General features: G+C 35.9%; 1 protein-coding gene across 1 annotated transcript; it reads right to left on the bottom strand.

The window, feature by feature from the left end:
• Positions 1 to 337: 337 nt before the first annotated feature.
• Positions 338 to 22,856, bottom strand: LOC122890878 (tenascin-R-like). The gene is made up of 7 exons (XM_044226333.1): positions 22,661 to 22,856; positions 17,263 to 17,411; positions 8,256 to 8,385; positions 6,478 to 6,628; positions 5,914 to 6,020; positions 2,172 to 2,269; positions 338 to 385 (listed from the first exon to the last, which is right to left on the bottom strand). The coding sequence occupies exons 1-7, from the start codon at positions 22,854 to 22,856 to the stop codon at positions 338 to 340; spliced, it is 879 nt and encodes a 292-aa protein (XP_044082268.1).
• Between the last annotated feature and the right edge of the window lie 1,251 nt (positions 22,857 to 24,107).

The raw sequence follows: 24,107 nt of genomic DNA on the forward strand, positions 1-24,107 counted from the left end.
AACTATACTCAAATAAAAAAAATTTAAAAAACAAGTATATTGTATAAAGGCTGTGACAAAGACATAAACAGAAAATTGTATGGATCACAGAAGAGAAAAAATAATTATTTTGGAAATAGCTGGGGAAGCCATCTGCCAAAATATGGCAACAATAAAAATATGCCAATAAACACTTAAGAGAGAAATAACTTACAGGAATGAGTCTCAAAGGGTGTGTACTATTGAGGAAAGTAAGAGTAAGATATTTAATGTATTTACAATATAAGCCTGAAATTTAAGATGAATACAGGGAAAAGATACAAGATGAAGTTTCAATAGATTTAGGATTATCCTGGGGTCAGCTTGATCCTTGGAGCACAAGGGAGCCAACAATAATGGTAAGAGCCTGAACAGAGGTAAAGAAAAAGGGAATGGAAAGAATAAGTAAGAATTTCCCAATAATTCTAAGTTGGAATCATCAGGATTCAGTAAACAAGTACATATGGACATGAAAGAAAAAGAAGTGAAAGATTATGCAAAATTTCTGGTATGGGAGACTGATAACTGGTGTTCAAGGGAACTTTCACAGAGAGAATATATCTGAGCAGGTTCTTAAAGAACTGTCAAAGAAAAACAGGAGAGAATGTATTCTGGTTAAATGAACATGACTAAGGAATAGAGTCAAGAAAACACAAAATATGTAGATAATTGTAGGCAATATAATTCTGCTGAAATATGAAGTCTTGAGAAAATAGATTAGACAGGTTGTTAGAGTCTGATTCTGAAGGTCACACTAAGTAGCGTGCACATTAGAAGGACAATGGGGAAGCACTAAAAGACTCTCTATTTTATACAAGTCCATTATCTTGCTTCTTTTACTGACCTTTATTGTCAAGAAATTTATACTCAAATATAAAACCCAGATGTACTAATCTGTTCATATCATGTATCTAGTAATTTTATTTTTCTGGCTCCTTTTAGATTGCACTGATTCTATAAATTATTAAATTCTGTATTATTTTTTATTTATAGGAAACATCTTTTGCTATGTTCACCATAAAGCTAATGATTGTTTTTATAGCCTCTCCCCCACAAACCTGTGGGCACCATGTATTACACGATTTGGGACCTAGAAGCACAGTTAACTGGAACTGTACTAGGTGTCTAATGCAATTTGGAATAATCACAGTCCTCCCCATGGGAATTTAAGGAGAATCTGTCTCTCTGTGGCTAGTAACACACCATTTATACTCATAAGTTGTATACAGCATTCTTTCTCTCACCACATGGATTGCTTAGTAAAGAAAATTGGTCATTAGGAAAAAAAAAAAAAAGACAGGCAGATGAGTAGAAGTAGACAAAAAAGAAAATAACCTGTGGATTTTCCACAGGCATAAAATATATCATTACAGGTCTTCCTAACACCCAGCTATACCCTTTTCCTTGGTCTCCATGAAGCACTCTTGTATTAATGCGTTTTTTTCTTTATTGCTTAAACTATGTCAGATTGTTTTCTATTATTTGTAACTCAAATTATCATCTCCTACTGCTATGAAAGTATGGAAAAGTTGTTTGCCCCCACAGAATACAAAGCAGTAGTGCTGTCTCTGGCAACTTACTCTGTAAACCATACAATGTAGGATGCAGGGTGGATATATTAATGTGATGCTTGGTTACATTATTAATGACAAAAGACAACAAAAATGTACATGTTTACTACAAATAGCAACAGATACAGTTGAAAAGTGGCTTCTCCATATATCTTATTCTCCCACTTTCTTGGCCACAAATCTCAACTCAACTAAATCGCTTGGATAAGGTTAAAAGGGAGATTATAACACATCACCCAGATTTAAAAGCTCACATTTTTGGTCTGGCCAGTGCTGTCACAGAAGCATTACTCCCCAGCACCATTGTCCCTTTATTCCCTTCCTTGTACTACGTGTGCACACGTCTACCTCTGTTGAAAACCGTAATCTTTTAAAGTATCAGCTTTGATTCATATTTGAACACTTCCCATGATAACCTTGTACTTTTAAAGCAGTAAATAGAAAATTTACTTTGGAGGAAAATCTTATGTTAAAAATAGAAAAGTTTCCAAAATCATTATGCAAAAGAAAAGATAAAAACAAAGAGTGAAATAAAGATCCCACTAAACATCAATGTTGTATGATAGCAGCACTGTTATTTACCTGAAACTTTTCAAAGCCTCCGTGTGGAAGTTTCCAAGACAAATATATTGTGTTTTCTTCCTGGTGGTGGGTCATCAAATCTGATGGTGGGTCTGGATCTATGGGTAATGAAATAAGGGTAACAAAATAAGACACTGGAATAATATCTTTTTAAAAAATCTATACAGAAATTATCAAACTCAACACTCAAAAAATCGAGATAAGAAATGGGCAGAAGACATGAACAGACATTTCTCCAAAGAAGACATACAGATGGCCAACAGACATATGAAAAATGCTCAACATCACTCAGGATCAGGAAAATACAAATCAAAACCACAATGAGATATCAGCTTATACTGGTCAGATGGCTATAACTAACAACTCAGAAAACAACTCTGGCGAGGCTGCAGAGAAAGAAGAACTCTTTTACACTATTGGTAGAAATGCAGACTGGTGCAGTCACTCTGAAAAACAGTATGGCGTTTCCTCAAAAAGTTAAAAAAGTTAAAAAAAGAGCTATCTTATGATCCAGCAATTCTAATACTAAGTTTATCCAAAGGATATAAACACAGTGGTTTGAAGAGACACCTGCACCCCAATATTGATTGTAACATTGTCCTCAAGAGTCAAACCATGGGAAGAGCCCAGGGGTCCATAAACAGATGGATGGATAAAGATGTGCTACATATATGCAATGAAATATTACTCAGCCATCAAAAAGAACGAAATCTTGCCATTTACAATGATATGGGTAGAACTAGAGGGTATTATGCTGAGTGAAATAAGTCAGCCAAGAAAGACAAATACCATAGGAATTCACTCCTATGTGGAATTTAAGAAACAAAACAGAGGAACATAGGGGAAGAGAAGAAAAAATAAAATAAGATGAAAATAGAGAGGGATGCAAACCAAAAGAGATGTTGAACTCCAGGAAACAAACGGGGTTGCTGAAGGGGAGGCAGGTAGGGAGAAGGGAAATTGGATGATGGGCATTAAGGAGGGTCATTGATATAATGAGCACTGGGTGTTACAGGCAATTGATGAATCACATAATTCTATCCCTGAAACTAATAGTACAGTATATGTTAATGAAACTGAAAATAAATAAAAAATAAATAAAAATTAAAAAAAAAAACCTTGACTGTCACACTATGGAAGAGTCCTAGGATATAGAGGTTTTTCCAGTCCAATTTAGCACTATGTGATCTTATGTAAGCTATCTACCCTGAATCTCAGTCTCCCCAACTCTGCAATGGAAGGGAGAAAAGAATTTTCTAGAAAGCCTCTTCCTACAATAAAATCATATAAACTATGAACTTTACCATTTTTCTCACAGCAGAATTCATTATGAAGTTATTACAATTGGGATTTTTAACTTACAATTTTACACACTGCATGAAAGACTGATCTATCTCCCTTGTCTTAAGTTCACAAACTCCTTTTCCCTTTAAATGCTATATCTGAGAATGTTCTTGAATCTTATCCTTCAAATTGGTAACATGACTCTATTTTTAATTTATATTAAAAACTGACATACTGCATTGCTTTCTTTAACTCAGGGAAACAAAACATTAATATTTTATTGGAATGATTTCATCCCTAAAATTCAAATTTTGCATAAGATTTTTTGTGCCCACTTACATATTGATTTAAGTTTATTAGAATTCAGCTCAGTGGTAGATTTAAACCTGAGTCACTGATTCACCATCTTTTTTATTTTATTTTTCTGTGATGCATATTCCCTCCTAACTGGAATTAATTTATTTTGCCTCTAAATTCTCATAATATATTTTAGCTCTATTTTATAATTTATTAATATCCCACCTACTTCAAATGGAGTTGAGGTGGCTTCCAGAAAAGAGAGGTACAGAAAGATAAAAAATCATTAACATACAGTAGAAGATAAGAGTCAAATCATAAAGTAGAAAAGATGGGGGAAAAGAGTTGCCTTGTCTTAGAAAACACAGCCAAAAAACATCATGAAATATGAAAGCATTATTAAACCCAGAGTAGAAATGAAGATCTTGGGGTTCAAACAGAATCAGGATTTGTACAAAGTCACAGAGCCAAGAGTGGGTGGGTATTCTTCCTTGACACATATAGTGGCCTTCCTAGTGAAGCACTGTTGTTACAAGGGCAAAATTTTATGTTAGGGAAACCAAGTTCAAATCTTTGTTATCTTATATAAGCTACTAGAGTTCTCCAAGCCTCAGTTTCCTCACTTACAAAAAATGTAAAAATATGCATCTCAATATGATCGATAGAATATAAATTGTCATTCAGAATTAAGTGATATAAAGGATAGAAAATCCTGAGCAGTCTCTGACATACAACAGGCACTCAATTTGATGATGACAACAATGACAATGATGGTGAAGGCGGCAGTGATAATGGCACAGCTCAGATCAACGCAGCAAAGAGACTTGCACTGACAAATTTTTTTTTAAGATTTTATTTATTTATTTGACAGACAGATCACAAGTAGGCAGAGAGGCAGGCAGAGAGGAAAGCAGGCTCCCTGCTGAGCAGAAAGTCCGATGCGGGGCTTGATCCCAGGATCCTGAGATCATGACCTAAGCCATCCAGGTGCCCCACAAAAAAAAATTTTTTTAATAAAATTTATACAAATGAAACTGTTTCTCATCTATTTCTGATATTTCTTAGGATGGTCTTTGTGAGAGGCTGCAAAGTTCCTATCAGTTTGGGAGTTAGTAAACTGGGTTAAAAATCTCACCTTCCATGATGAGTAATGAACACCTCTGAGTGTTCATTAGGCTACATTTGAGGTAGCCTAGGCAGATTTAATATGGTGACTTAAGCACATAATACCATGCTGGTAAACTGTAACTGCTCAGATGTTTTAGTGTCTTTTCCAGGAATTGACCTGGCTGTTGCTCATCTTCCTGTGCTTTCTATTCCTCCACGCTGCAAATTCTGAGAGTAAGCCTTTTCTCACACTGATAGGGCACTGGTACCTGAGCACAGGTGCATGTGGCAGGGCCCCACATGGGAAAGGGCTTTTTGGAACACTGCACATGTTCAGGACGAGCTTATGTGAAAGTGAGGCTAATAAGATCAAAAGAGGCAAACTGAACCCAAATAATGCAATTAAAAAGACAGTGCTGGGGTGCCTGAGGGGTGGCTCAGTCAGTTAAGTATCTGCCTTCAGCTCAGGTCATGACACCAGGGTCTTGGGACAGAGTCCCATGTTGGGCTGCCTGCTCAGCATGTCCCTCTTCCTCTGCCACTCCCCCTGCTTGTGCTCTCTATCAAATAAATAAATAAAACTTTTAAATAAATAAATAAATAACAGTGCCATTTATTTGTTCATACTCCAATTTTTGTTTTGTGCTTCATACTCCAAGTTTTGTTTTGTGCTTCATAAAATGTTAAATACAGTCAAAATATTAGAAAAATATTATTTCGTGACAATAATAGCTTGAGGTTTAGAGTACTTTGCACTTGCACAAAGAGCTTTGTGCTTGGATCTTCGTAACAAGATTTTGTACCTAGGCAGGAATAATTATTCTCATTTTCTAAGTGAAAACTTAATAGTTTTGCCCAAGGTCACATAACTAATAAGCGGTGGAGGCAGGAATATAACTCAGGCGTTCTCCGAATAAATGCAGTGCTCCTTTTCTTCAAGCATGCCATAAACCACTTCCATTTTCATTCATTTTTAATTAGATATTGGCTTAAACACAATCATTTCCATTATTTTTTTCCCATGAAAAGTCAATTAAATATAAAATAAACTTACAAGTGCTAATCATGAGGACAGTAAGATGGCTTCTCTTCAGTCCCTTGGTAGTTATAATGCTAATTAAAAAGTCAGTCCCTGAAGACAAGCTATTAAATGTGAAGGTCCTACACATTTAAAAAAAAATCAAGTATTAAAACGTTTCGCTCAGAAACATTTGGAAAACTCCCATTTTCTCATACTGTCTACAGAAAGGATTTTATGTTAAAGTCTTATAGTATTTTTACTGCCTCTCATGGAAATAATCTGCTTTGCTTAAGCACAAATGTTAATGAGAAACCATAGCTTCTTACACAGAGTAATTCATTTAAGTCGATAACTGTGTATTATATATATAAGCATGAGCCATCCTGAATTGGTTTATAATTGTTTATTTGCAGAAAAGATTTGTTGCTGTACATCTGATTCAGGTATTCTAATCACACTATAGTCCAAAAAGTTGTCTTACATTTTTCTAATTTCTGTTTATATTAAGCCACTAATATAGCTTTTCAAAAATATATATAAAATGTTAATCTCATGTTCCATGTAACGTAACACAATTTCTCTTTGATATTTTCATACCTTTCTGTGGAAGGCAGGATTTCCTCTTTCATTAAGCATTCGCTGGATATTGAAATAATGTATCCATCCAGAAGACTTCTAGCTGAAGGCCAGCTAACAGTTATTGCATTGGAGTTTCTACTGTGGTTCATAAATTCAACGGCACTCGGGGCTATATCATTAAAACGTACACATAAAATAACATTTTCTACCACACAAAGCACCTGCTCTAAAACAGCCTTGAAACACTCCCAAGATTTGTTTTACATCCTGTAAACTCTGAGGGTAAGCAAGATAGTCCTTTTATTCTTCCTGGTACATATGAAAAGTTAAAAGTCAAAAAAGAGAAACAAACAAACAGCAAGTATCATTTTAAACTTTAAAATGGAGCCAATGTGTACTATTGTAGTACTGCAGCCAACATTTCCCTTGCCTCAAAATGTAGGGAGAGATTATATCTTGGTTCTGGGCAACCACTAAAAAGGAGCAGAAAATGCCATCCCAAAATATTCCTCTTTGCCATAAGGATTATTTCAAGCTGGTTATTTTTAATAAACAGCAGATACAGGAGAAACTCTGAAAACTGAGTAAAAGCTACCCTTTTTAAGAGACACATTTATAAGGGAAATTTCCATTCATAAGAGTGTCTCCCTCTACTGGAGAGAGAAGCCTGACTAAATCTCTTAGAAACTCTTAACAGAGAAGACAGACCTTAATCTCCATAACAACCTTATATTTGTTTTCTGTGCTTTTCCTGGTAGCCTCCCATAACTGGCTCCCTTACCCCTTCAATATTTTCTTTTGTCTTTAGCTGGAGATGATATTTAAGGTGGTGGTTTAGACCATTTCAGGGAGTTTCTTGGATTCCTTGGGTCTCTTCTACATATGCAGGAAGTATACTTGTTATTAAATTTCTATTTATTTCTCTCTTGTTGATCTGTCTTAGAGGAGTTGGTGGGGGTGGCGGGGTGGTGTTGGGTCTCAGTCAAGGACATAGAAGGGCAGAGAAAAAATTATTTTTCTTCCCAACACCATGAATCTCAGAAATATTTAATGATTTTTCGGACTCATTCTAATTAAATACCAAATAGTGACAGGGTTAATCAGCAGGAAAGTTCATTGCAATCTAAACATGAAATGCTTCCCTTCCTTCCTAAGGAAAAAAAGTTAAACGAAATAGTGTATAATATATATTTTGTTTTGTCTCTAAAATTCTTCCATGTAAAAGAAAGGAGCAAAACTGCCAAGATATTCTCTCCCAATTCCATTCTGTATTAATACAGTAAAGGAATACCAGGTATGACCAGTTTCTAAACACATAGATCAACGTTCCCATAACATCAGTGTCAAGAGTCACTAAAATAGTATTTTAGTAGGATAGTTGAAAATGTTACTTCATCTAGATATGAAAATGCATACATTTTACATACATCCTTCCCAATCGTCTTTTATTTCATATGACTAGCTTAGAATAATCACCATCTGCCATGGAGAGTAAATTGCTAACACTGGGGAAATGTCACTTCATTGCCTGCTTAACTGAACAATGAAGGAACTGGATCGCAAATTGAAAATCTGGTCAGACCCCAGGCAGTTAGCCACACTACTGCCTGGCAATACATATAAAAGAGAGGTTATTCTAACCCATATAAAGGGAAACAGAAAGAGGGTCAAGAGATGACAACTGTCTGTCCATAAAGAAAATCCGGGAAGAACAAACTATTTTCTAAATCTTCCCTAAAGAATGAAACAAATAACTGAACACGGAATAATACTTAAAGTGCTTACGCAGGCTGTACCTGTCTGTATTTCTTTGACATTAGGAGTGCTGTGTTTAAAACCTCCCCTTTCAGTGCGAATTGAGAAGGCGTACACTGTGGTGGGATCCAGGTGGGAGAACGTTGCTGCTTCTTGAACTACCTTCTGGACCTATCCATCCAAAAGAATAAATTAGCAACTGTTCATTTAAAAAACGTTCCACAATTCAGCGCAACCAAATAAGCACGGGGGTTATTTAATTTCACTACCATCTAGTGTAAGAACACAGTAATATTGGGTTCAGCATGAAAGATTCGAGTTAATGCCTCCAAGAGCCGCCTGTAACGCACCGTGAGAGCAGCAATACAGTTCAGGCATGTGATTTCATAAGGCTGGAAATTCCCACCAACTCGATTCCAGAGAATCTCTATGGAAGAGTCTGTCACTTTGCCCTCGTGGATATCTGATGGCGATTCCAGACCTACCCAAAACACACAGCACATTTAAATTCCATTTATATGTTTTCTAACTGGGTTTTTCTTTTAACTTATCCCTTTAAAGGGGGAAAAAAACATAATTTTGGGTAAAGAATAAAGTTTATTAATCAACCATCTCTATATCCTAATTTAAAGTATTGTTTATACATCCATGACAGTTTATCAAATATAATAATCAGTGGCAATACTCAGAGTCATTGAGAACACTGTAACAAGCAGCTGATTTTGGTTTTGCCACAAAAACTACATAACAGGAAATTCACAGTGCAAACTGCATGATATCCAAAAGAAAAAAAAGAGATTAAAGCTTTCTGAGTCTATTACCATACGCTAAAAGGACAACAGAGAGAAAAATGTGAAGTCCAGACAAGGGAGTAAAAGAATCCTCTTTGTATCAAATATTGGCTAAAGCTAAAATCAAATCTTATCTGATGAGTTTTAATGGGTTATATTTTCAAATTAAAGATTCCATTCAGCATACAGAAAAAGAAATTTTCATAAAAACCAAAAAAATTGCTGCTTTAGATTGTCATCTTATATATCAATATATTTTGCCACATATCACAAATTGATATATTTAGATGATCAAGTACTAATTATTTTTAAAGACAAGAACTGTCAAATATAATGCTGCCCATAAAGATTTTTAACACAAGGAAGAGACAGAGAATATAGATATGATATAAAAAGTATATAAAATTGCAAACAAAAATAAACTATAAACATATACTGAGCTGATTAAAGTACTATTACAGTATGTGATTGGTGATATCAGTTTGGGAGTGTTTTATGAAAACTTGAGTTTAAACAGTAATGGAAAGATTACAATTCGAGAAGAAATGACACACAGTAATATAATAATATATGTGCACATTTAAAGAGTGAAAGAGAAAAACATGAAGAACTTGGATATGTTATAGTCAAAATTATTACATTTTTAGGACTACATATGATTTTTGTATGGCATTTATTACTCTGTGCCATTCATTTCTATATCTACTAGGACAATAGCTTAGATGAATTTCATGTGTCTTTGATGTTGAAAATGAGTATTTGTAGAATTTATGAGTGACTTAAAGAAAAGATAAACCAAAATTGATATGAAATTCAAAACGTTAAGTATTGGGGCACCTGGGTGGCTCAGTGGGTTAAAGTCTCAGGGTCCTGGGATCGAGCCCCACATCAGGCTCTCTGCTCAGCAGGGAGCCTGCTTTCCTCTCTGCCTGCCTCTCTACCTACTTGTGATCTCTGTCTGTCAAATAAATTTAAAAAAAAATTAAATTCAAAATGTAAGTATTGGTATGAACAAATATAATACACACTAATTTTAAATGTTCAAAGAAGTGGGGAAAATATATACTAGTTCTTTCCAGACAAAAGGCAGCATGGAGAGAGTGAACACATGCTAAGATTATATGCTTTGAGAGACACTATTAAGTGTCTCTAGACTCAAAAAATATAGCCTAGTTCTCATAATTTGCCTAAAACTATCCACATTCCTCACTCTTAAAATAAGTCATTTTAAGTTCTGATTAATATGCACATACATTTTTTGTTAATGGATAGATTTAAAAATTCAGGACTTGTCAATTTTACATAAAGTTAGCTCTTCATACTTTAGCAACGAAAGATCAGGCTCAGTAGAAAGGCATTTGTAATTATTTTAGAAGAGCTTTGAAAATAACTGCATTGAAGTAAATGTAGCCTACTAATATGAAATGGTACACAAAATCAGAATCAAGAAAACACATAAATCCCAAAATACTTATTTTAACTGCAGGCACATAATACTTATTACTTGATTTAGTCTCACTGATGATGGAAACAGAAAAATTATATTCTGTGCCTAGGATTAAATTGCCAACAGTTATTTTATTGTCATGTTTCAAGGGCTTGGTTATATTCGGCCCTCCTTCAATTACAATGTTTATGCCGTCAAACACTCCAATATCGGGCATTCAAACAAATAAGATTATAGAGGTACTATGGCTTTCATATGGGATGACAATTTGGACTGGTTTGGGATCTGAAAGATAAAAAGAGAGATTTATAATTAGTGGGCTTTTTTTTTTAAGATTTTATTTATTCATTACAGAAAGAGAGAGCACACAGCAGGGGGAGAGGTAGAGGAAGAGGGAGAAGCAGGCTCCCCACTAAGCTCGGAGCCTGACACGGGACTCGACGTGGGGCTTGATCCCAGGACCTGAAGATCATGACCCAAGTCAAAGGCAGACACTTAACAATCTGAGCCACCCAGTTACCCCAGTGGGCTTTTTTTTTTTTTTTTTTATTTCAATCTATTTCTCTCCATTTTGTCTGGCATGTTCTAGAATATGCAAAAACACTAAATGCCTGTGCAAACTTATGTTTACTATATCAGAAAAATAAGGTGGATATTCTGAAAGACTGTATGTACATATATATTAGAAATACTTGATTAACTTTCATTTTTTGATTCTCAGGAATAGTCTCCAAAACCTAAGAATCTGAGATTTTCTGATTTTTTTTTTACCTTTTTTATCTTTTTATTAAGCCAATGCTTTTGAAAACCTATATACTAGGAAGAGTGCTTAAATAAAGTAAGTAAGGCCAGATTCCTGCATTCAGTTCCCAATCTCAAGAAAGAGATATGCAAATCCCTTACTAAATCCCAAATGCATAGAGCTGAGCTGGTAACATGAACAAAAAGCTGTTGAGAAGAAAGGAAGAAAACAATTTTAGCAGAGATCATTGGAGAAGGCTTCCAGAGTCTATGATGTTTTATCTGAATCTTAAAGGGTAGTACAGGTTAACCAGAAAGAGAATGTGGTGGTGAGAGGTGGTAAGAAGGGAATTTCAGACAAAGAGAAAACTATGAATGAGGCATGGAAACCAAAAAGGAAATTGGGATGATTATCATCATCACTGTGTATTCAGGGATTATCATGTTCTTTCCTCTATTTATTAGCATGACAAGTTACTAATCACTAGGCAACTATGGCAAGATTAGTCCCTAATCTTTGGCAGGTTACTAAATCTCTCTGTGCCTTGGTTTTCTCATTCCTAAAATGGGAAGGAGGCTAGTATCTACTCTGCAAGGTCATTGTGATGATCCAATGAGAGACTGTATTTGTATACAAAATGCTCAGTTCCAGGCTCAGGTGGTAAAAGCCCAGGGTACGCGAGGAACAGGGATCAGGCTGGAAGGCCATCTCTGGGGCTGCGTGCTGTCTGCAGAGGCTTTGCATGCCGTGCTATGGAGGTCAGACTTTATCCTGTGGGCACAGGGATTCTGAACAGATTTCATTTCATTTTTAGGAGCGCAGTCCTGGCAACAGTTTAGGGGAAGGATTCGCTTACATTTCATACTCTCGCTGACCTCTCTGTAAGAGCTTTCTTGTACTGTAATCCTCTGCTGTCCTATTTAGAGCAGATTTGAAATTTCAGATGATTTCTATTCACATTTTTCCCCCCTCAGGTCAATTTTAATTTCAACTGTATTTGTGGATTATTGAAATACAACCTAGTATATCCTTATATGTGTCTTTCTTCCAAGTATATATCTTCTTCTAAGATACATTCTGAGAAAATATTCTTTCGTCCAGAGAGTAATTGGACAGCCTTTGCTTTTCAGTTTTCTTTGTGACATCTGGTTTGATGCAATGGAACTTGTTTTAAGTCAATGATACTGTATTTGATAATGTGATTTCGCCAGTTTACCCAGAACCAGTACTGTGTAAAAGGATTTAAATACATACCTATAATTAGCATTCTAGAACATAAAACCTGTGCAATATGTCCATCAATTCATTCATTTGTAACATAAATTTCTTGCCTTTTTTAGTCTGGGGAGTTATGAGGAAATGTTCAATGTATTAATCATAACAAATACCATATGGTTTACTACTGGGTTTCAAAGCACTTTTACCATGTTTTTCTTTTTCAAGCTATATTAACTTTCCTTTTTCTGTCATCACTGATGCTTTTTGTGGGTTTCCTCTTTAAATCCCTTACAGCTCTCCTCAGTTACAAAGTTGTGAACAAAAAGTATGGTTTTTCCAAGGCTAGTCTGACATCCCACAAGCATCCAATCCATTTGAATGTGTGAGCAATGATATGAAAGTTTCTAAATCTACCTTGAGCAGAAATTAAATATCAGGAGATTAGAAATAAGTGGCCGGTGTAGTCATGGAAACAGTTCACTTCCATGTTCCTAGGCACTGAAGATACCTTCTAAGGAAAGACAATGCTTTAAATAAGCATTATCTAATTTAGTTTCTACAACTGTATAGACTGTGACATTCTCTATAGCTGGTAAATGTGGGGTTTTTCATCAGTTCCACTTGTTCAGGGAAATGGGACCAATGACATCAATAAATGACATATTACAGCAGATGGACACCAAGGCTGGAAAAGTGTAAAACAAGACAAAGTTCTTTCTTCTCTTTAAAACTATATCCTGAGCCTCTGGAAACTCAAGTGAGAGAAAGTATTGCTAATTAATTAATTAATTAATTGTATTGTCATATTCTGGAGACATCTAGGTGTCTCCACTTTTGTGGCTGTGACCTTTATCCTTATCAATTTTCCTGAAAGAGATCTTTTTTTTTTAATGTTAAACTACTCATCTTTATTAACAGCATTTAAGTTAAAAAAGAAAACAATTACATTAGTAAATTATAAAACTTTTCATTTGGGACAAAAGGGTTGGATTGTCATGGTAACAGTCATCAAATCACCATATCCAGAAAGACAAGAATCAATATGGAGTCCTCCTTCCTCTCCATCCCAAACTATATACAGTCTACACTAAGTTCCTTTGTGTGTGCCCCTTTAATAATTCACATATCTATTATTCCTCTTCACCATTTCTGCTGTTGCCCAGTTTACATGCTCATCTACTAGTGGACCCCAGCAATAATCTGTACTGACTATTTCTGATCTCCTGGCTTATCCTTCATATCCTAGCCTTCTTGTTTTTTATTTATTTTTATTTTTTATAAGCATATAATGTATTATTAGCCCCACGGATACAGGTCTGTGAATCTCCAGGTTTACACAATTCACAGCACTCACCATAGCACACACCCTCCCCAGTGTCCATAACCTCACCACCCTCTCCCCCCGAATGAAGTCTCAGAGATTTCCAGCCTGTCTTAATATTTATCCTTCTATACTGAGAGGGAAAGGAGACTCAAATACCAGCTCTCCCTCCCTCAAGAAAAGGAGTACTTAATTCCTCCAACAATGAGAGACTACATAAACAAACGGCTTTACTATGGTTGAAACACTAGGGATGCTCTTCACTTCTCAAGCCACCAGTCCAGTCCTACTGAGAACATAAAAATCGTCACAATAATAAACATTTTCAGAATGCTTGCTTGGTGTCTGAGCCCTTAAATTTTATTAATTCCATACAGCAGATAAGATTATCATCATTCCCATTTTAGAGAGAAGGAACCTTAGGGCCAATAAAGCTTGAGGGACTTTCCAGTGGGTATAAGCTGATAATCGTGGAGCTGGAATTCCAGCTGAGACAATCCAGTCCCAAGGTCTGTGCTGCTAAGCACTGCCTCCTTCCAAAGGTCACATGTTACAATTCATGTGCACCAATATAATAACTGGAAATCAAATCTGGCTAGTTATTTTCAAGATAATTTAGAGTGATGGACAAATATGTTTCAAAAAGAAAAGGGAAGTCAATGAAGATGTGAGTTTTATTTTCTTCTCTGCTTCTGCAAAAGGTCATTAACAGGTACAGGTCTCTCTATGCTTTAACCATCTCAAATTGTATGGAAGAAAGAGAAATGGGACATGTTAGATAACAGTTATCAACAAATGTTTGTTGAATGGATGCATACGAGAATTAATTTCTATTTATGCACCTTGGGCTAGGTTAATATATATCATCTGAGACAAATAAAAATGATGAATGATAAATAATCTGATGGCACCAGTAGTGCTTCTAAGGTTAAGAACAGAATAGGAAAGCTAATAGAATTGTAAGAAATAGTGATATGCTTGAAGAAACTAAAGACAATTCACCAGAAAGGAAGAAACTGTAGAAACCAGGAACACCTAATGGCTATTTCCAAACAACTGATGTCCTTTCATGTGAATCAGGGAGTAGATTTGCTCTCTTTGTAATGCTTCTGGAAACAAACATGGTCTTATAATAGAGAAAAATTACAGGGATGCATTTACAAAATAATGAGAGGCTCTATGCTAGGAATCACATTATCAGGTAGGGCATTGGCAAGAAGATTTCTGTCTTAACTTCAAACCCCCAAATTCTATCATTTTTCCTAAGATTTATATATGTTAATCATGTTTCAGCCTGCATGCTAGAGAGCAGTTTTACAAATGTGTTTGAGTTAAACAGTTAAGAACTGTTGGACACCTGGAGATTCCAGGCTGAGTAAGATTTCAAAGAAGCTCACTTTCTAGAAAGGGAGATAAAATTTTTATATTTTAGATAGCAGAGGGTTGAAATCTCCCGAGTTCCCTGGATTCAAAGAAAAAAATAGGACTTTAGAGCTGGAAGTCAATTTAAAAATGTATTCAATGATCTAAATTTTTAAGAGAAAACTTAGGCACCAAGACACTGTGGGGACACTCTGACCTCATATTGTTAATAGTTGGTTCATTTTCCATTTTTGAATTTTAATTTTAGTACTTCCATTCTGCCAATAAAAATTTTGGGGTTGGGCATGAAATATATATTTTTAGGAATATTTCTTTTTAGGAATATCTTTTTTTCAGATGTTTTCTTTTTTCCTAACCTTTTCCTATGATAATTATCTTCAGGCACATTTTCTCAGAAATTTAAGTATGGAATAGCTATAGAAAAATTTAGTTTTAGTCTTCTTTTTTTTTTTATTAAGTTCAGTTAGCCAGCATATAGTACATCATTAGTTTTTTATGTAGTTTTCAATGATTCATTAGTTTTAGTCTTGGGAAGACAAAATGGTAAGATTTGATGTGGTTGAGTGTGGACACTACTGGTACATAATTTTTTGGACCAAGTCATTTTTCCCATCAGGCTACCCTACTATTAGCCAAAAAGGCCTGTGAGGTCTAATCTTCTTTCCTTCCTCAGAGATACCTCTTTCTACCCAAATCAGATACAAGTAAAACAAAACAAAACAAAAAAGCCCTTCCTTTATTCCTCACATGCACTCTATCACCAAAGCTCAGACTTCCTACTTTCACACTATAAAATATATCTACTACTTTCTATCTGCTCTTTCCCATCCTTGCCCACCATCATCTTTTCCCTAAATTCTAGGACACTCTTACCCAGCTGTCCTACTTCCATCCCTGACCCTTTACAAATCATTCTTTGCACACAATCGGGGGGGAATTTTTGTAACGGAGCTCACACCATCACTCTCCTGAATAAAACTCTGAATGGCTTCCCATTGCCCTCAAAACAAACTCAAAAGCACAGCCTGTAAGATCTCTGTGATCTAACCCCTGAATACCTCTGCAATATCATTTCATATTCCTCTTCTCCCTCTTCATTAGACACAGCATATTACAGCCTTTTTTGGTCTCAGATACACCAAACGTTTCCCTGTTTTATAGCCTTTGTGCCTTTACACTAGGTGTTGGTGCCTACCGCACCCTTCATCCACCTGATCGCACTGTGGCTCCTTCTCATCCATTAGGCAACTCCCATTACAGTCCATCCACACCAGAACTGCCCACCCCTCTTCAGTTACATCACACCACATTGCTTTTTCCCCTCCTAATGTTTAGCATGATTTATAAATATCCAAAAATATTATTTATTTACTTGTCATTTCTTTTCTTTCTCCTTCCTTAATAGATTTGTTTTGGCATTTTTTATTTTAATTTCTTTTTTTAGATTTTTAATGATTACGTATTGCATGAATTAACCTTATTTGAGAAAGAACATGGAGATTTGTCGTTGGTTTGGTCCTAAGCTTTTTAAATACTGTCAGTATTTTCTTTCAATGTGCTGCAACAGCATGCTTTTATAATAATAATTACAGACATTCATATAGCTATGTGTCAGGCACTGTTCTAAGCCCTCACCTTTATTAAATCAGTTATTCTCAGGAAAATCCATTCAATATGTACATACCATTATTTTCTCCCACTTTAGAAATGGGTAAATTAAGGCAAAAATATGTTAAATACATTGCTCAGGGCCACTCAACTAGTTTGGCCCAGATTCAGACTTAGGCGGTGTGGCTTTAGGGTCAAGTTTCTAATCAAAAACCACCGTTGCCCTAATTCATGCATTAAGCATTCTCGGAAGAAGAGAAATGCAAACCACTCCAGGTCCTGGGCTACCATTAGATAAGCAACCAACAATCTACTAAAAAGTTAAAACCTACTACTAGAGGGGTGTGTCAGGGAATGTTCCACAATAGCCCCAAATCAGCAGATATCTGTTATGAATGAAAAACATTTGATTCTCACTTAGAGTCTGTTGAATGGTTACCAGCTCACTCAAATTCCCATTCATCACTGTTGCCATTCCAATGTCATATGTCATCCCAGGGGTTAAATGATCAATCTTTAATCTATTAGCATTCCTTACAAAAAGCGTCAGGACTTCTCTTATATCTGATGAGGGTTTGATTTGAATGTAGACCTCATGGCCATCTGGTGGGGATTCCCACTGAAGAATTATACTGTCCTCTCCCACATCTTCAGGTTTAATGTGAACCTTCTGAGGAGGATTAATACCTTCAAAAAAACAGATAAGTAGATAGACTTATCTTAGTTTATTGTTAGCATTACTCTTGCTCTGGAGTAAAAATGTCTTAATCCAATATTAGTTCCTGTTTACAGTAAAATTTAACAAATCCCTGCATCACCATGACTTAAAATAGACTCAATTTTAGAGAAAAATATGTCTTGTTATTACTATGTAATATTTGTCAATAAGATTAAGCACATTGCACATTAAGGAAATCTAGAGTCTTTGGTAAATTCTTCAGATTTTAAAAAAAGATTTTATTTATTTATTTGACAGAAAGAGAGAGAAATCAGAAGTAGGCAGAGAGGCAGGCAGAGAGAGAGTCGGAAGCAGGCTCTCCACAGAGCAGAGAGCCCGATGCGGGGCTCAATCCCAGGTCTCTGAGATGATAACCTGAGCTGAAGGCAGGGGCTTAACCCACTGATCCACCCAGGCACCCCAAATTCTTCAGATTTTTAAGAGTTCCATCAGAGTAAGGTTTCTATTGCCAAGGTTATTCCTTTTTTCATCAAATGTGCATGGCACCTACTAACATACCAGGCAGTCACCAGCACAAAAAATAACAAAGATCACTGCCTTATGCAATTTATACTGTAATAGGTGGAAATACACAATAAACAATCATAAAATAAATGTAAATATTATATAGTACTTTAGATATGATAAGGCTAAGGGAAAAAAGAAAAAGTAAGCTAAGGCTAGGGAGCCCAGGAAGGAGGTGGCTTTGGGGGGAAGTTGTGGTATTAAATAGGGAATCCAGGGCAGGTGTCTTTGAAAGGATGAGATTTTGAGCTAAACATTGGAAGGAGGTTAAGAAAGTAGAAGATGTGGTTTATATATACAATGGAATATTACTAAGCCATTAGAAAGGATGAATACCTATCATTTACATTGGCATGGATCGAACTGGAGGGGATTATGCTAAGTGAAGTAAGTCAAGCAGAGAAAGACAATTATCATATGGTTTCATTTATATGTAGAACATAAGGAATAGCTCAGAAGACCATAGAGGAAGGGAGGGAAAACTTAATGGGAAGAAATCAGAGAGAGAGACAATGAGACACTCTGGACTCCAGGGAAACAAACTGAAGGTTACAGAAGGGAGTGGGTAGGGGAACAGGGTTAGGTGATGGGCATGAAGGAGGACACATGATCTGATGAGTTCTGAGTATTATACGCAATTAATACATCTTTGAATACTACCTCAAAAAACTAATGATGTACTATATATTGGCTAACTGAACATAATAAATTGTTTAAAAAGATAAATATTCAATATCTGGAAGAAGAGTTTTCCAGGCAGGGGGGAAAAAAACAGCTAAAATAAAAGCTTTTACATGGTGGGAGTTTACTTGTTATCTTCAAATACAGAAAACCAGAGTGAAAGGACAAAGTAGTAGAATGAGGTCAGGGGATAACAGAAACCCAGAGGTTTCATGGGCTTTTACTTTGAACAAAGGAGGTAGCAACTACAGTTATTTGCAGAAGCATGATCTCACCTAAATTTAAAAGAATCACTTAGGTGTTAATGTTAATAACCAACCCCACAGAGAGCCAATGGTTGAAACCGAGGAGGCAAGCCCAGGACTCCTGGCGAGAGAAAGTGGTGGCCTGGATGACAGCAACCATAAGGAAAGCAGGGAGAAGTATTCAGATTCTAGTTTCATTGCAAAGACAGAAACAGTAGGATTTCCTGACAGCTAGGGTGTAAGGCTGTAAGAAAAACAGAAGAGCTGAGGATGCCTTCAAGGTTTTTGACCTAAACAACCGGATGAATGAAATAGCCATGAACTGACCTGACATAGCTGTAGGTACAGCAGATTTGGGTGGAAACATCTGTAGTTCCATTTTGGACATATTGGATTTAAGATGTCTATCAGATATCCAAATAAGATGTATTACTGTAAACATATATAAGTCTGAAGCTCAGGAGTAATGTCTGGGGGCTGAAGATATACACTTGGGAGTTATTAAAATGTAGATTTTTTTTAAACTTTGAGACTGGTATTTATCCTAAAAATAGTTATAACTTTATATTACTTTTCTAATTTCTGAAGGTATGATATCTATTTGAAAATAGGCTGATACCAGGTTGTCATTGCTATTCTTACAGAAAATCATCAGAGAGCTCTTGATAGTCTATCATAATAACTGAAGAAAATACTTGGGGCTAATTAGCTCCTTATACAATTTACATGACGATCAACCCTTATGATTTTTAATACTATACAATTCTCTCAAAATAGTAATTCCCTCCTTTTTGTCTTAAATGTCATATACTTCCTCTGAACTTTCAATAGTTCAACAAAATAAAGATCAATCATGTATTTATGTCCAAGAATAATTATGTAATTTTAAACTGTTCAGTAGTTATACTTTAAATAATCTTCAAAGAATTCTTTACAATTTTTATAATTAGTTTGTTCCCAAAAACTGTAACTTCACTTTTAATCTGTTTTGAGATTCACTTCCTATCAACACAATAAAGACTGACCATATTTTTAGTTCTCAGGAAAATATCACTCTGGGTCAGACCCATAATCTGCTCATTCTACACAGCTTCACAAAATTGTAGCTGGTCTGACTAGAGGCATTGAAATTAATTATGTATATAAAAATGATCAGAGAATGCTAAAATAATCCAATTAGACAAACTGCCCACAAGATTCCAGGGTGAAACAACTTCAGATCTTTGTTCTTATGTGATTGCAAAACTCACAAACATTTACTTCAGTGCAGCACTTAGATGAAATCTATGAATGCCACACATAAGCAGAGATTGAGGAAAAGATGAGATCTGGTAAGTCTGTGATAGCCCTATAATTACTCACAGAAATTTCTGTTTATGCATGTGCATTTTTATGGGCAAGGGTCCATTAATCTTTCCACATTTTCAAAAGACTTCATGACCCATAAAAGTTAAATTTTACTGAATAAAATATACTCCTTAATATGTATGAACGCTCTTCCTATTTTGTGCCTAGCTTACACTTTCTAGATTCTCTGCATGCCCCCGTACTTCAGCCTTGCCAAACTATTTGCCAATTTTCTAATGTTCAAATGTCAGTCCTTTCTAAAAGTTCTGGCTTTCCCAGGTATGGCTACCTAGATGCCTCTTTTTCGGTCCTCTCTGCCTGTGCACTTGCTGTGTGCCCTACTCACAGCATCCTCTTGCCTTGCTACTGCTCCCTGGCTAACTCCTATTCTTCCTCCTGAAGCAGTGCATGACTCCACCAGAAGACTTCTGGGTTAACTGATCCTTCTTATGGGCCCATAGTCCCCAGAGCAGAACCCCTATAGTTGCAATTATAAGACAGCATTATCACTGTTTTTTAAATGACTTGTCTCACTCTATTAGTACATAGCCCTTTAAAGTCAGAAGCTAGGTTTTATTCATCTTTGCATCTCTAGTACCTATTATGGTTCTAGTCTAGATACTAGTCATCTCTAGTACCTATTACTGATACTTAAAAAAATAACTTGTTGAGTGAATAATGAATGAAAAAAGGATATTGCCTTAAGCTTAAGAGTAAAAAAACATGGGATTACTAATTTCTACATATGCACTGCTATGTCAGTTTACAGTTAATACACAAATGACCCAAAAATTGAAAGTGCAGACACACATGTACCTTCTTCCTGTCCCTCTAGTAAGTAGGTATATGCCATGGAAGATTCTAATTTGAATTCAAAATGAGAGGGAGACAAACCATAAGTGACTCTTAATCTCACAAAACAAACTGAGGGTTGCTGGGGGGAGAGGGGCCAGGAGAGGGAGGCGGGGTTATGGACATTGGGAAGGGTATGTGCTGTGGTGAGTGCTGTGAAGTGTGTAAACCTGGCGATTCACAGACCTGAACCCCTGAGGATAAAAATACATTACATGTTTATTTTAAAAAATTAAAAAATTTAATTAAAAAAAAAAAGTGCAGACACACATGTACCTTCTTCCTGTCCCTCTAGTAAGTAGGTATATGCCATGGAAGATTCTAATTTGACTTCAAAATGAACAAATCTATGAGAAATCCTCCTAGTCTTCCTGTCAGTTACAAATGGAAACATTTACAGAGAAGAGACCAATGGTTACCGGAGAGGATCTGTATTGGAGAGTAGGCAAAAGGGGTAAAGGGGGTCAAGGGCAGCATGATGGGGGGCAACTAGACTTTTGAGTCATCACTGTGTAGTGTATACAGATGTTGAATTATAATATTGTACATATGAAGCATATATAATAAAAAAAGAAAAAGAAAAAGAAAAGAAAGCATCTTCATAAGTGTAATAGAGTCAACCAAGCATTTATTCATTGAAGGGAGCTTTGAGCTCAAGGAAGAGAAAAAATTGGCTATCTACTATCCATTTGGAAAAATACTTTTGCTTAGGATTTGCAACACTGAATACATGTATGTTAAGCATTTGCATTTAGTTCTCATTAAATAGCACCTTTTGTTGTTCTTGTTTTCAAAGTATTGCAAGTATTCCCAGTAAGTATGAGAAGGCTAATTGCTCTATGGCTGTGCACATTTTGCATTTCTCCTACCTTGGTCTAGCATGTTTAAATTTTAGCTATTCTGACTTGACTGGAATTTCAGCTAAAGAACTTTGCATATAGGCATGTTAAATACACATGCACAGACAATACACATATTACACACGCCAGAATATACTCCAAAAAGTGTTTAGCTATGCGTTGTTTCGTATAATACTCTAATCTTCTAAAAAAAAAAAAAGTGACTCATAGGAGTATACCTACTACTTTATTAAAAGATGGATTACTCTAATATGTTATATTCCAGACAAGAATTCAAAAAAAGCATGTGGAGGTGAAGGATTATAAATGCAATTGCCCAAAGTCCTGGAGTGATACTGCTCCCTAGAGGTGAACTCCTCACACTGTGTAAGAAAATGAATTTGAGTAAAAGAATATGCAGACCAATTTGTTGGATCTAGAAGTGGATGAACTAATCTTCATGTTTCATGATAACTTATTTCCCAGCCAAGGCTATTATAAGAAATATGTCTTCTAGGAACTCTGGTAGGAACAACGCAGATGTTTAAAGAGTTCATGTAAATCTAAACGAATTTAGTCCATAGAATCTATGCTAAATTTTGATTTAACACTCAAATGTTTAACTGTATTTATACCGATGAAGGATGAACATAATTAAACTTCAGCAGATAAATTTCAAAATATGAAGTTTAAATTTTTTATTAAAAGGCAAAATAGGCCTGTGCTTACCTGTAACGGCTGAAATAGGTCTCTCAAAGCAGCTTAAAGTTCCTCTTTCCCCAACACTGAATAGATATATCTGATAATGATGGAAAGATTTCAGATCTCCAATTTTCACTGATGTGCTGAATTTTTCAACAAGCACCTCTTCTGATTTTCTGTTTTCCACATCCAAAATAGTCACAAGATAATGGTGAAAAGACATAAGATCTGGAGGATTCCAGTGTAAAAATACTTCTGTTGGGGTCACAAGAGTCACTGTGACATTCTGAGCTGATAATGGGCCTGGGAGATTTCAAAAATCAGAAAAATAGATCATATTAGTGATATAATGTGGCAGAGTACTCTAGCAGCTCTCAGTACTTCCCTAATATTCTAGGTTGGAGAAAAGAAAAACTGGATTTGAGACCTAGCTTTTCCATTGTATGTCTCTACTCCCTGAGTGAATTATTTACTTTCCCTGAGCCTCTTTTTTTTTTTTTGACTGTACAATGGTAATTACAGTAGTAGCTGTATTGGAACATTATTAAGAAGATTAAATGAGATAAGGAATGGAGAGAACTTCACAAATCATTTGACCTCTGTTATTGGTTCAATCATTATTTTTATAACAAAACCACCAAAAATGGCATTTCTGGCATTCTGTGATCATATCTTAAATGCCTCTTAACCCTTCTACCCTGTCAGACTAGAGAGCAGGGACTTCCTATTCCTTATTCTTCATTTCTGTCATCATCAGGTATTCATCCTCGCAGAAATCTTTCCCTACACCAAAGCATTTCAACCAATCCCAGTCAGTGGTTTTTCTAATCCATCCTTCCAGATTAATTTTCTTTAAAAAGCACCTTGCACATATCAACTTCAAACCCATATCCATCCCTAACCTCCAAACACACACACACACACACACACACGCACGCACGCACGCACGCACACAGTACACCCATTCCTTTTGATCCTTTCTTTAGAAGCAATAGCTCAAGAGTTAAAACAAGACCGTCTGGGTTCCTGTGTGGCTAACAAAGCATGTTCCTCTAGTCAGTTTATTTAACCTTTCCGAAGCTCAGTTTTCTCATTTCTCTATAGCTATTCCCAGGGCTGACGTACGACCTTTGTGAGATTATGCATTAAAAGTGTTTCATAAAAGGTAAAGCGAGTTTTAGAAACTGGACTTAATGGATTTCCAATGCTTCTAAGGTCAAGTCCAACCATCTGAGATTCACACCCCTGGCACTCCCAAATCTGGTACACGTCACCACTCCAACTGTTTTTACCTTCACGCCTGAGGAAATCTTTTCCAGTTAACCTACACTATTCTTTTCCCACAAACTGCTGTCTCCATACTTTTGCTCACAATGTGTTTTCCTTCAAGTTTGAAGCTAAGCCTCCCCTTTTCATGAGTCTTCCCATCACCCATCTTCTGAATTCTAGAAAGCACTTATTAAATGTATCACTA

The sequence above is a fragment of the Neovison vison genome, chromosome 12 (genome assembly GCF_020171115.1).
Source record: "Neovison vison isolate M4711 chromosome 12, ASM_NN_V1, whole genome shotgun sequence".
In the NCBI taxonomy this organism is placed as follows: Eukaryota; Metazoa; Chordata; class Mammalia; order Carnivora; family Mustelidae; genus Neogale; species Neogale vison.

What these genes read in the sequence shown, in the direction of transcription:
- LOC122890878 (XM_044226333.1), bottom strand. Translation starts at nt 22,856, where the DNA reads ATGTCTTTTCACCATTATCTTGTGACTATTTTGGATGTGGAAAACAGA. An exon ending in ACCTATTTCAGCCGTTACAG is followed by an intron (nt 17,412 to 22,660) that starts GTAAGCACAGGC and finishes GTTTTTTTGAAG; the next exon opens with GTATTAATCCTCCTCAGAAG. An exon ending in ATCCTGCCTTCCACAGAAAG is followed by an intron (nt 6,021 to 6,477) that starts GTATGAAAATAT and finishes TTAAATGTGTAG; the next exon opens with GACCTTCACATTTAATAGCT.